Raw genomic sequence first — 12538 nt, forward strand, 5'->3', positions numbered from 1 at the left:
TGAGGCCATTCAGAATCACATGGATTTTAAAATATGCATCTCAAAACCTTTTATTTTTTAATAATGAACTCAACTGTACAAATACAACTACGATTAATTGCTAGAAGCAATTAAGAGATCACTCTAGCTGGACTAAAAAGTGGTTGACTATAAGACTGGCCTTAAATAATATAAAAACTGCAACAGTTTCCGTAATAACAATGTAGAATAATCAGAATCGCAGTGAGTGTGAAGTATCACAGCCACAGAACCAGCAGCGCAATTAAAGTAGTATTAGTTTAATGTACTCATTCACACGTAGAGTTTCAGGATGGGGCAAATTTTCACTCGAGTTCTTTTGATGTCCTCAAGGCAATACACAGAAGGCCCACACATTGCAGTCAAGTAATTTCTGGAACAAGCCACCTGTTCACCTAAGAGCTCCACATGATAATCATATTTGAAACTATCTTTTACAATTACCCACCTGTACCACAAATGTGCCTAAAACAATTGTGCAGAAGATGGCATTATTAAAGATTCCTTCAAACACATTTCTTTCACCATGAATTTTCCGAGCATTTATTTCGTTGAAAAGTTGCATCAGTACAAAGGTATTAAAAACAATAGTATAATGTTCCGATGGAGGAGCATGCAAAGGAGCATTTCTTCCACTATCAATATCAAAAAACTTTTCTCCTGAAAGAATGAAAAATTACCATTTTGTAATTATCATACAAAATAATTTAACATTTCAAGGAAGTATGCAATAAAACCTAGTCAGACCTTTCTTGGCTCTCAAACGGCAGCACAGAAAGAGCTGGAAGGGACCTGGGATTCTCTAGTACAACCCTCTTTTATTTTATACAGGAGGAAACGGAAGCCCCCAAAACTATGGTGACATGTTCAGGATCACATATTTAAGTTAGTGGTAAAGCCAAGGACAAGAAATTAGGACTCTTTTTACTCCCCCTACTGCCCCAATCTATCACACTGCCTCTCAAAATGTACTAATAAGGATCCACCGATAAACAGAAGAAGTTAAAGATAAATGGGGAGTCAGAAAGAAAATAACTTATGTTCTTGAAAAATCTGTAGCATTAAGACCATCTGGGATATTAGCTTGGAACAAAACAAATGAAACTTTATCAGGCATTAAATTCTTACCAGCAAACAAGAGTGTAAAGACTACTACAAGCTGATAGAATGCATGACCCAAAATATTCTTCATCATTGTGCGTGAGATGAGAGGCTTATTTCTACCATAAGGTTTCCGAAGCAGGAGAGACTCAGTGGGGGGTTCAGTTGCCAGAGCCAGGGAAGCGAGTGTATCCATTATGAGATTTACCCACAGCATCTGCACAGCCTTAAGCGGTGAATCCTAGAAAAGACAGGTTTCTTAATAGACATTTACAGCTATTCAGGGACTCCGCAATTCTCAGGAAGCCGTTTCTATTTAAAAACTTAACAGAACAGGATTACATTTTTATATTAATTAACATAAAGTACTAAGCTTCAACTTATTTAAATAGTTAAGTACTTTAAAAAGGCAGGTTATACACATCTTTGCTCTAAAATAAACAAGTTTTAATGAATAAATTGTCAACCTACTTGAGTAATACAGGCGCCCGTGAAAGCAACAATCACTGCTACTACATTAACAGTAAGCTGGAACTGAAGGAATTTTGAGATGCTATCATAGACATTTCGTCCCCACATAACTGCTTTAACAATGCTTGTAAAGTTGTCGTCTGTGAGAATAATATCAGATGCTTCTTTAGCTACGTCAGTTCCAGCGATACCCTATTAAAGAAAATTTCTGTGAATTAGACTGAATGTTTAAAATATAACCTTTAAATATTTGAAAGGATAATATATATTTTATAAACAAAAATTTACCATTATACTTAATAATTATTGACTTAAATTTACCGTAAAAGGGGGTAATATAGTTAGTCTAAGATATTGTACTATCTCTCAGAAAGACATTCTATCTCAGCAGAAATCGAACATAACGAACGAGGCATTGACAATGATGTTCAAATTGAGTTTAAAAAAACAAAAAGAGGAATGGACACAGGCACTACCCAAGTTCCTTCCAAAAGTCACACTAAAAGATTTTTTTTTAATTAAAAAATAAGAACTCACAAAGTCAAAAAGTGGGAAAAGAGACACTGCAAAAACATCTTAAGAGGCTGGAAAGCAGATAAACAAGTAGGAAGAAACTCAGCAGACCCCAGAAAGCTGAATCCTACATCAACAGTAGGAGAGCAGAATAGCAGCCGTTCTGCACTACAGGACTCTCCTATGTAAGGCTCAGGACTCGGCAGCACCAGGCAGCAATGGAGGTAGGGGTGAAGGCGCGAATAAGAACAGGAGGATTCTTAAAAGTCTACCGAAGACACTGAAGCAGTACTTAGAGGGCCCAAACTAAGAATAACAATGTCCCTCAACAGTGGAATGGGATGGATTAATAAGTTGTGGATTGATAAAAATGAGTGAACTACAGCTATGTACAATAACACAGATGAATCTCACATGAAAAATGATGAATAAAGGAAGATGGACTCAGAATAATACATGATATATGATTCTTATGTACGAAGTTCAAAAACAGACAAAAGGAATCTTCAGAATACTGGTTATCTCTGCAGAGAGAGATGGCAGTAATTAGAAGGGACTGTGGTTGAGGCATCTGGGGGCATAGGTCATATTCTATTTCTTGCCTTGCATAGAACAGGTCTGTCTACTTGTGATAATCTATTCAGTGTTTACTTATGACATAGACACTTTTCTCTATGTGTGTTGTATTTTAATAACAAAATTAAAAGAAAAGGCAGCTAGAGCCTCAGAGTCCCTTCCCACATCCATACAACCAGGAAGTTTGCCACTCCCTCTAACCTGGCAGAAGACCGCCTGCTAATTAACTAGAGAGGGTATAACAGAGAATGTTTAGACTGAACGATACCAAGTGCTGCTGAGTATAGGAGGTGCTATATTGAAAAAAAGGGGTTAAGAGTAACTCTGTTTCATGAATGTAGAGACCACTACCCTTCTTTTTTCTACTTGATTCCCAGAATACCAGTATTCAGGATTGTCCTCTAGGCAGCACATCTGAAAATTCTTTCCTGAAAATCTGACCATCATAGGAGAAGAGACCTAAAAATACTGAAAATTCAAGGTACCCTAAGGAAGTGAAATGGCCAAGCCAGATCACTTTACTGGGAAGCTTCTGGTCGATAAATCCCACTTAGAGGCCTAAGGCTTTCCAGCTTTTCAGCTTTCTACTGGTAAAATATGCAGAGACAACCAAGCATCACTTTGACCTCTGAAGAAAGCACTAACCTGAAAGACAGAGACTAAACCAAAAGGCATATGGAGACACAAACACTACACAGAGATAAAAGCTGATTTTTATTAAAAAAATCAAATCCTTAGAAAGGCAAAAGGTCAGCAATGAAACAAGAACAAGAACTCAGAGATCCAAAAACAACCCTAGGAAATTAAATATATGATCACAGAAATGAAAAAACAACAGAAGTTGAGGAAATATTCCTGCAAGATGACAAAGGTATGGTAGACAGGAAAAAAGAGACAAGATAATAAGGTAAGTCCAAGAGGTTCAAAAATCAGAGGGGACTATTCCACAAAGAAGAGACACTGGAGAAGACATAAGACGAGTATAAGAAAATTTCACAAAATTCAAGAAAATCAGTTTTCATAGTAAAAAGCTGCCCTAAGACAAACCATCACGACATTTCAGAGGACTGAGAACAAAGGAAAGACATATTCCTCCCAAAAGTGTGTGTGGTGGGGGTGGGGGAGAAGGAGGTTCAAAGTTCAACATGGTATGTAGTAACGATGGAGGTACAAATTCAAAATTCTGAGTGAAAATCATTGTCCACCTAGAGTTTTATACCAAGTCCGACTAAGTATCAAGGAGGATTCTTTGAGGAGAGAATAGAGATTTCAGTCATAAAAGTTATGAAAAAGTTTAACTCTCATGAACCCTTTTTCTCAGGGATCTATTGGGGGAGATGGCTTTACTACATGAGAGCGTAAACCACAAAAGACATCGGCATCAAATTCAGGAAATTCAAAATCCAACATAAGAGAGAGGAAAAGGAAATTCTTAGGTATGGAGAAAGAAGAGACAGCTGTGTAGCAGGCTTAGCAAACAGTCCAGATTGAAGCACATCAGAAGATCTGGGAGAGGTAGCTCTAAGAAGGCAAAACTGGTAAAAGTGCCTGATGTCTCTGATGTAATGAAAGGAGAATTTGGCGATGAATTAGTATTAAGTACATAAAAAACTAAGAAAATAAATAGATAAATAATTTATAAAGATTAAAAAGTGAATTGAAAAAAATGTATAGGGAATACAAAAAGTTGTGCAAGGAAGTAAAAGTAATTTTAACAGACCACATGGCTCAGCTTGGAACAGCATTTCTAATCACAATAAGGACGGTATATTGACTGATCTCTAACTCTGATGGAAGAATAACAGGATAGGAAGTGTGCGTGAATGCATACAGGTGTCTGTGTGTGTGTGTGCCTGTGAAAGTGCTAAATCCTTATCTTCCTTAATGGTCATTAACAAAGGCTTTATATTTAAAAAATTTAAAAAACTATGAATTGGGAGATTGGGATTGACATATATACACTATTGATACTATGTATAAAATAGATAACTAGTGAGAACCTACTGTATAGCACAGGGAACTCTACTCAGTGCTCTGTGGTGACCTAAATGGGAAGGAAATCCAAAAAAGAGTGGATATATGTATACATATAGCTGACTCACTTTGTTGTACAGTAGAAACTAACACAACATTGTAAAGCAACTATACTCCAATAAAGATTAATTAAAAAATACAAAAAAAAATTAAAACCCTTGTAATCATGCCATTTAGATACATGGAGGCAAACAACTAAGGAAAACAAACAGGGAAAATAACTGGTTTCCTTTAGTCAAAAATTAGCTGGAAGAAATGATATGTGGTAGGGGACACAGTTATTAAGTCTTATAGAACTGTTTGACTTATTAAATGCTATGCAATATTGTTTTGATAAACACAAAGTCCAAACCAAGCTTTTCTCAAAATACTCCATGAAGGAGCAATCTTAATTTAAAATTTTAGTCTCTAACTCCTAATCTGTATACTTTACTTTTTTTTTTTTCCTTTTTCCGGCTGCACTGCGCCACCGCTTATGGCATCTTAGTTCCCTGACCAGGGACTGAACCCGAGCCCTCGGCAGTGAAAGCGCGGAGTCCTAACCACTGGACCGCCAGGGAATACCAGGGAATCCCCTGTATATTTTTTAAATGTGCAACCTATTTAACACATCTAAACCCAACAGGTTTCCTTGCCTCTAATCATCCTCCATCTTTTGCAAATGCAAATCTCACACTCCCTTGTTCAAAATCTTTCAAAATTTAAAAAGCTACTTTAAGATGTTAATTGTGTCCAAATAAAAACTAGTTTCACAGTGAAACAAGTTTGGGAAACTCGCCATCAAAAAACGTTAAAACAGCTTTTTATAAGCTTCTTAGAGCTGTATGCTAGCATGCATTGTGAGTCTCCAAATTTGTTTTACTGCATCAGAAGTCTGCTTGGGAAGTGCTGATCTACAGGATACAAGAACAACTTCCTCATCTTCATATTCAAGGCCCTTCTGATCGTCACATTCCAGTACCCACCAACACCACACCCTCTTCTAGTGAAGTTAAACTACTTGTAATTCGGAGGGTCTCTTAGCAGTAGTTTTCTCCCTCTCTCCATTCAAATGGCACCTCTTGCAGAAAACTTGCCCCAGTCTCTACAGGCAGAGTCAAGGACTTCTTCCTTGAGGCACTCCCTGTGCAGTGTTTAGTTCTTCACTGGCTGCCACCGTGCTTCAGTGATTTACTTCCTTCTGTGCTGAACCTTTAGGAGGCAGCAACTACTCACCTGTAATGTTTCTGGACCAGAATATTGAAAACAGCTTCTTAATGTTTGGAGGAGAAACAAATTATTATTAACCCAAAGTCTAAAAACACTTTAAATTAAATGAAGATATTTTAATTACCTTAGCGAAGATTTTACTACCACAGATGCATATTTGGTTACAGAAGTACATCATGGCATTCAGTCTATGATGACAGAAATATCTGTACATGTGTGGTTAACTGAATTTTGGTAAGAATAATGCAATATAATTTTAAAAATAATGTAATCATATTTTAAACACAGCATGGAAGCTTGCTATCTAAAGGAATTCTGAAAGGAGTGGCTAAACGGGAAAATGCCAGGCCTCTTTGCAATGTACTCACATTAGAGTCCTTTTAATTTATTGTTGTAAATTTTATCTTAATGCTGAATTTACTAAATGTAAGTGTATATGTGTGTATACATACATACACACACCTATATATATAAAGAGAGAGAGAGAGAATACAGTGTCTTAAAATGCTATTTCTGCCTGAAAAATAAGAGACAGGTTTAAAAAGAACTAATCAATAGCAATTTTTTGGGCTTCCCTAGTGGTGCAGTGGTTAAGAATCCGCCTGCCAATGCAGGGGACACGGGTTCGAGCCCTGGTCCGGGAAGATCCCACATGCTGCGGAGCAACTAAGCCTGTGCGCCACAACTACTGAGCCTATGCTCTAGAGCCCACGAGCCACGACTACTGAGCTCGTGAGCCACAACTACTGAAGCCCACGCGCGTAGAGGCTGTGCTCCGCAACAAGAGAATCCACCGCAGTGAGAAGCACGCACACCACCACATCAAAGAGTAACCCCCCACTTGCTGCAACTAGAGAAAGCCCGCGGACAGCAATGAAGACCCAACACAGACAAAAATAAATAAAATAAAATAAATAATAAATTTAAAAAAGAGACACTTCATCACACACACACACACACACACACACACACACACACACACACACACAAGCAATTTCTTGTGGGTATCTAATAAAAGTCCAAGACACATAATTTCGTCTTTCAGTTTTAAAATATGAAATTGAAGAACTGAACAAATATACAAAGTAAATTCAAGCTTGAGCAGGAGTGCTTTCAAGTCCAAGCCACTATGCACTTATTTTTTCTCTGTGCATTTAAAATAAATTTAGATTTTTTTTTTGACGTTACCTTTAAAAAAAAAAAAGTGGTAAAATGTACCGAAAACTTTCAAGGCTTAAAAATCAAACAGAGCAGCTGCTGTACTGTGTTTTTGTCTGAATTCCTATATTTACCTGCATTTATTTAAAGCCCTTAGTATCTGCCTTAAACACCTAAGTTTTAGGAAGTAAGTTTTTGTTTTTGTTTTTTAAATATTAAAATGCATTGTATATAAATACCTTCCTGGTCAGCTGTCCAGATGAAAGCAGAAGTAAGAATCCTGCCAAATGCTCAAGAGCAGCAATGAGTGATCCCGTGTTTCTAAAATGAATGATCCTGTTTTGCTTACAGCCAAAGGAAAAGCCCTTAAATATTCCTTATCCCTTCAGCTTCTTCTCCCAGCTCTTCAGAAGTTCACACCAATGCACTGCTTACCATAATAAGTTTGGGATAGGGCAGGGTGGAAATCTTTGGGTTCACAGCTATTGGTTGAGAGTACTTTACCCATATCATTTCCTTCTTCCATCTCCCTCACTCCTGTTAAAAGGCAGCTACCATGGTGGTGGTTCTGCTAAACCCCTATTTTAGCAGCAAAATACCAGGGGGACAAATTATGCAAATAAACATTGGTACACATAAATATTCTCCTTTCTGAAACACTTGGGGGCACACTGTGTTTCAGAATTCAAAGTCTCTCATGCTTTAGAAAGATAATGAGGCACATACCTTCTATCACAAATTCTCCCAGATAGGGTTAGCATCCCATAAAAACACATTAATATCTCTACAATGACTATGAATGTTCATATTAAGTGGGACAAATAACATCCTCATATCATTCAGAATATTTTTTGCAATCAAATGATTCTGCTGCAAATTTAGAAAAAAATTTCAGTTTTCAGATTTTTGGATTTGAGAATTGTGATTATGAACCTGTATTTTCCAAAAATGAAATAAATCAAATTACAATTAAATAAAATACTTAAATTTTCTATGGCATTGAAAGTACAAAGATTCATTCCAACACTGAAAAATTAGAAGGACTGGATTCAAAGATGTAACAATCTAATTTCAATCATTAAACATTTATGTAGCATATGTATTTTATGATACCTATTTTATAGTAAACACTTCATCAGTATTATGGCTACAGTATAAAGAAAATAATAATGAAATGCTAAAATTTCCCAGCACTTTTAATAATCAAATATAAATTGAGAACTTGGGTGGGGTACAGTAGATCTTTTTTTCAGTCAAAAAAGATTACAAAAAAAAGATTACATCTATTATACATGAAATGATTACTAAAAAGTTACTCTTAAGACATTTTCAGTTGAGTGGAAGATTCTTAATCATATTCTTAATTTAAATACATATAACTGTTCTAAGCCTGTCTCCTATTTAAGAGGACTGCTGTAAGGTTTAGATGAGATGACAGACATTTATATATTTTACAGAGTACAAGGTAAATGTATGATATTATAACTGTTCAAAAGAAGTCACGTCATCTTCCAGCATCAAATAAAGGTATTAATTATATAAACTAATTAGACCTATAAACCAATATAGGCTTACATATTATCCCTCAAGCTACTCTTGAGGGACAGTGTTTAAAATCAACAGTAATTTAGTAACAAACAAACAAACCAAACAAACAGAAAACCCAACCAGTAAATTACACCTGAATATTTGAATTATGTTAAGTTCCTACCATTGCAAATCCAACATCAGCTTTCTTTAATGCTGGGCCATCATTTGTACCATCACCAGTTACAGCTACAACCTGGCGTTGTTCTGAGACAGTGCTGTCAATTATACCTGAAATAAAAGTAAGTATTTATGCTGTAAAAACAACCTGTTTAATTAATAAAGTAATTCTGCAGAATATGCTAGCTAGCCAGTTTTACAGACTCAAAGTTAAAAATAAGGGCTTCCCTGGTGGCGCAGTGGTTGAGAGTCCACCTGCCGATGCAGGGGACATGGGTTCGTGCCCCGGTCTGGGAAGATCCCACATGCCGCGGAGCGGCTAGGCCGTGAGCCATGGCCACTGAGCCTGTGCATCTGGAGCCTGTGCTCCGCAACGGGAGAGGCCACAACAGTGAGAGGCCCGCGTACCGCAAAAAAAAAAAAAAAAAAAAAGAAAAAGTTAAAAATAAATAATTAAACACAGAGAAATGGAAACTGCTGAGATGTTGGGCAAGGAACAACTACAGAAATTGTTGTATTAGGAATTATATCCTGTTTTAATCACTGAAGATAAACACAATTCACCTAAGGTATCAAAAGGAAATGTATTTAGATTTTATTGGAGAAGATGATATCCACGATTCAATCTAATATTCAGTATCTATTACTATTTTAGGAAGCAGAACGCATTTCTCTAAAGAAATTGCGGAGTAATTGTAAAATCTACTCACCTTTAACCAGTGTATGTTTGTCAGTAGGAGATGACCTTGCAAGCACTCGAAGCTTTGGCCAAATCTTGTCTATCCGCTCTTGCTCAATCTATAAATTTTTGTCAAAGTTAAAACGTGCCCAAGCCTAGTTTTCTAATTCCAAGTTAGTGACCTAGCATTTGTATCAGTGGTTCTCAAAGTGTGGTGGACAGACCAGTGGCATCAGCAACTCCTGAGAACTTGTCAGAAACAGAAATTGCTGAGCGAGACCCAAGGCCTATCTTATAAGACGCTCTGAGGTGGGGCCTAGTAATCAGCATTTTAAAAAGCTCTCTAGTCACTCTAATGCAGAACCGCTGTTATATATATCATTACAGGATCAAATTCTAACCACCTCCCACCGCCTATGAAAATGGAAACTCCTCAGCGTAAGCAGTGCAGGGTTTGGGGTCCCCTAAAATATGTCCCATGGCAAGCTTTCCAAACTCGTCTCCCATTACTCGCTTACACATATTGTACTTCTTGGGCCCAGACTGAAAAACTGAAGCGCTCACTCCCTTTAGGGCAAATTTCTTTATCACTTGTCCCCTTTATTTCCTAAAATGCTACTGTTTTGCTTCTTGGGGTGAGGGCTGCACTGATCCAGGAGCGATGCCTAACACGTAGTGCATATTCAGGATGTATCTGTCCAGTGAAATTCCTAATATACTAAAAATATATCAACTTAAAAAATAAAAAACGCTTACCTCTCCTTTTTCATTTCGTATTCTTCTGTTGAAATCTTTACCTTCTAGGCATAGGAAATCTTCCCCAGGATGTAAAATACCACATTTGGTAGCAATAGCCCGAGCAGTATTAATATTATCACCAGTGACCATCCTCACAGTAATTCCAGCCCTCTGACATTTCTTTATTGCATCTGGCACCTGGTTAATGTGGAAAAAAATTCACATGATGAAAGAAAATTAGTATTTCCAGGGTGGGGAAAAATCCCACCGAACAAATACACATTGCCTCACAGTCCCACAAATGACAACTTTAATTATATCTCAAGATATTATTTCTTGAAGTAGTCCCAATAATCTCTTCTTTCCCCTTCCACTGCCACAGTCCTAGTTCAGGCTTCACTTTCAGTTATCATCTGACTTAATTTGCTTACATTATTTATTTGCCAAAGGCTTTTTAAAGTGCCTTTTCCCCCTAGCAACCATTAGGCAATTCTTTCCTGGTTGGCTTTCCACCGTTCTGGTTTTACTGCCCAGACCAGAGTAAAATGTTGGTGTTCTTTGTGGTTAAGGGAGGCTCACTTGTTTTTCCCCATTCTTGAGCTTTTAAGGGTTATCTTACCTATTCTGGAACCTCCAACTACTAGGTACATGCTAATAACTTTCAGACCTACATATTTTTCCCAGCTCATTGTGAGAGCTGGATTCCTAGTTCCATCAGAAAAGTAGACATCAGAATTTGGGTGTCTAAAAGGGAAACCATGTTTTCTATCTAAGAGAAACCTAAATATTATCTGATACCTTCAATCTCCTTACCCTATACATTCTTAAGGGCCAGTGAGTCCTGCGATTCTACCTCAAACCTTCCCTGTACCTTGTCTCCAATGTTTGTTGCCTGAGCTACTGCAATAGCTTTTTTAAATTGGCATCCCTGTGTTTATGTTCGTTTCCCCTTTAAAACATCTGATATACCCGAAAATACAGTTCTTTTTTTAATACACTTTCTCAAAAATATGATCCCTCAACTGTTATACTATAAACCACAAAGTTCTCAGTATAACAGAGTATCACACTTGAGCTTCAGAATAGTTCCCTAGTAGATAAAAAACAAGGATTTACTATATAGCACAGGGAACTATATTCAATATCTTGTAATAACCTATAATGGAAAATAATAAAAAAAGAAAAATATATGTATAACCAAATCACTTTGTTGTACACCTGAAACTAACACAATATTGTAAATTGACTATACTTCAATTTAAAAAATACAAGATGACCAAATATTGCACTATTGAGCACCCTTACACTAAAAAAAAAGATTCGTTGTTTAGGTGAAATGCAAATTTAATTGGGTGTCCTGTATTTTATCTGGAAACCCTACTCTAGATCTAACTACCAGTTCACAGGAAATAGAAGGAATGCAATTGGCAAAATCTATTATAGAATGTAGAATACTCTCCAGGACACATGTCCTTCTACAAATAATTTCCAAAGAAACAATAGTTTACTTGCTAATTGAAAGAAAAAAACAATTTGTTCGTTGACAGAGAAATTGCAAGAATGGAAAAGGGAGGAAACCTATAGATCCTTTAGATTAAAAGAGACTTGAGAGTCATGGCAATAAATTTAATGTGTGGATTTGGGATCCCGATTTGAATAAACATTTGTGACACAATTTAAGAAATTTTAAAAATAGTGAATATTTAGGAATTATTGTTAAAAGTTTTAAGTATCATGGTTGTGTTTCACAGAAGAATTAAAAAAAAGAGCAGTTTCCTAGATTTATCTAAATTTTTTTCTACTATACACAGCTTGATAGATGAATAATCAATGTATTATTTTTGTGCCTCTGCTTCTGTAATTCTCTTTGCCTAGAAAATCCTTTCCTGCTCTTCTCTAACCAGAAAATCCATGTCGATCCTACTAGAACAGAGGTCGCAAATGCAAATACCCACAGGGCCATGCAGGTAACAGAAATGAGGAAAAAACACTGCAAGTGACAAATCCAAGACAATCCTACTAGAAGAGCACTCAGCTCTAGTCTGTTTTTCTTTTAATCACAGTGGAAATGTTGACAGAATCTATAATTTCAAGAGAAAGCAGAAACCCAGATTTGTGTGTACTTTCTCAAACCTGATGTTTTAAACACACACACACACACACACACACACACACACAGATCACTTGATTGAAGGCTAACTTTGGCCTATACGCTGTTTGTGACTTCTACTGTAAACAGTGTAAATGTAACATCTCTGGGAGCTTTCATGGCCTAGCTAGACAGAACTGTGCTTTCATATTATACATCCCTCTATTGTTTAAAAAAGTCAATAT

General features: G+C 36.7%; 1 protein-coding gene across 1 annotated transcript in view; it reads right to left on the reverse strand.

Annotated features, from left to right (window-relative positions):
* Positions 1–12538, reverse strand: part of ATP2B1 (ATPase plasma membrane Ca2+ transporting 1) — a 133080-nt gene that overhangs the window by 15952 nt on the left and 104590 nt on the right. The window contains exons 13-18 of the mRNA XM_082636013.1: positions 10223–10402; positions 9498–9585; positions 8792–8898; positions 1591–1782; positions 1147–1360; positions 467–678 (exon numbers count right to left, since the gene is read on the reverse strand). Coding sequence (XP_082492139.1) covers positions 467–678; positions 1147–1360; positions 1591–1782; positions 8792–8898; positions 9498–9585; positions 10223–10402 — 993 coding nt within the window. The remainder of the gene's footprint in view (positions 1–466; positions 679–1146; positions 1361–1590; positions 1783–8791; positions 8899–9497; positions 9586–10222; positions 10403–12538) is intronic.

This window comes from Mesoplodon mirus (genome assembly GCF_964341445.2).
Source record: "Mesoplodon mirus genome assembly, chromosome: 11".
NCBI classification, from domain to species: Eukaryota; Metazoa; Chordata; class Mammalia; order Artiodactyla; family Ziphiidae; genus Mesoplodon; species Mesoplodon mirus.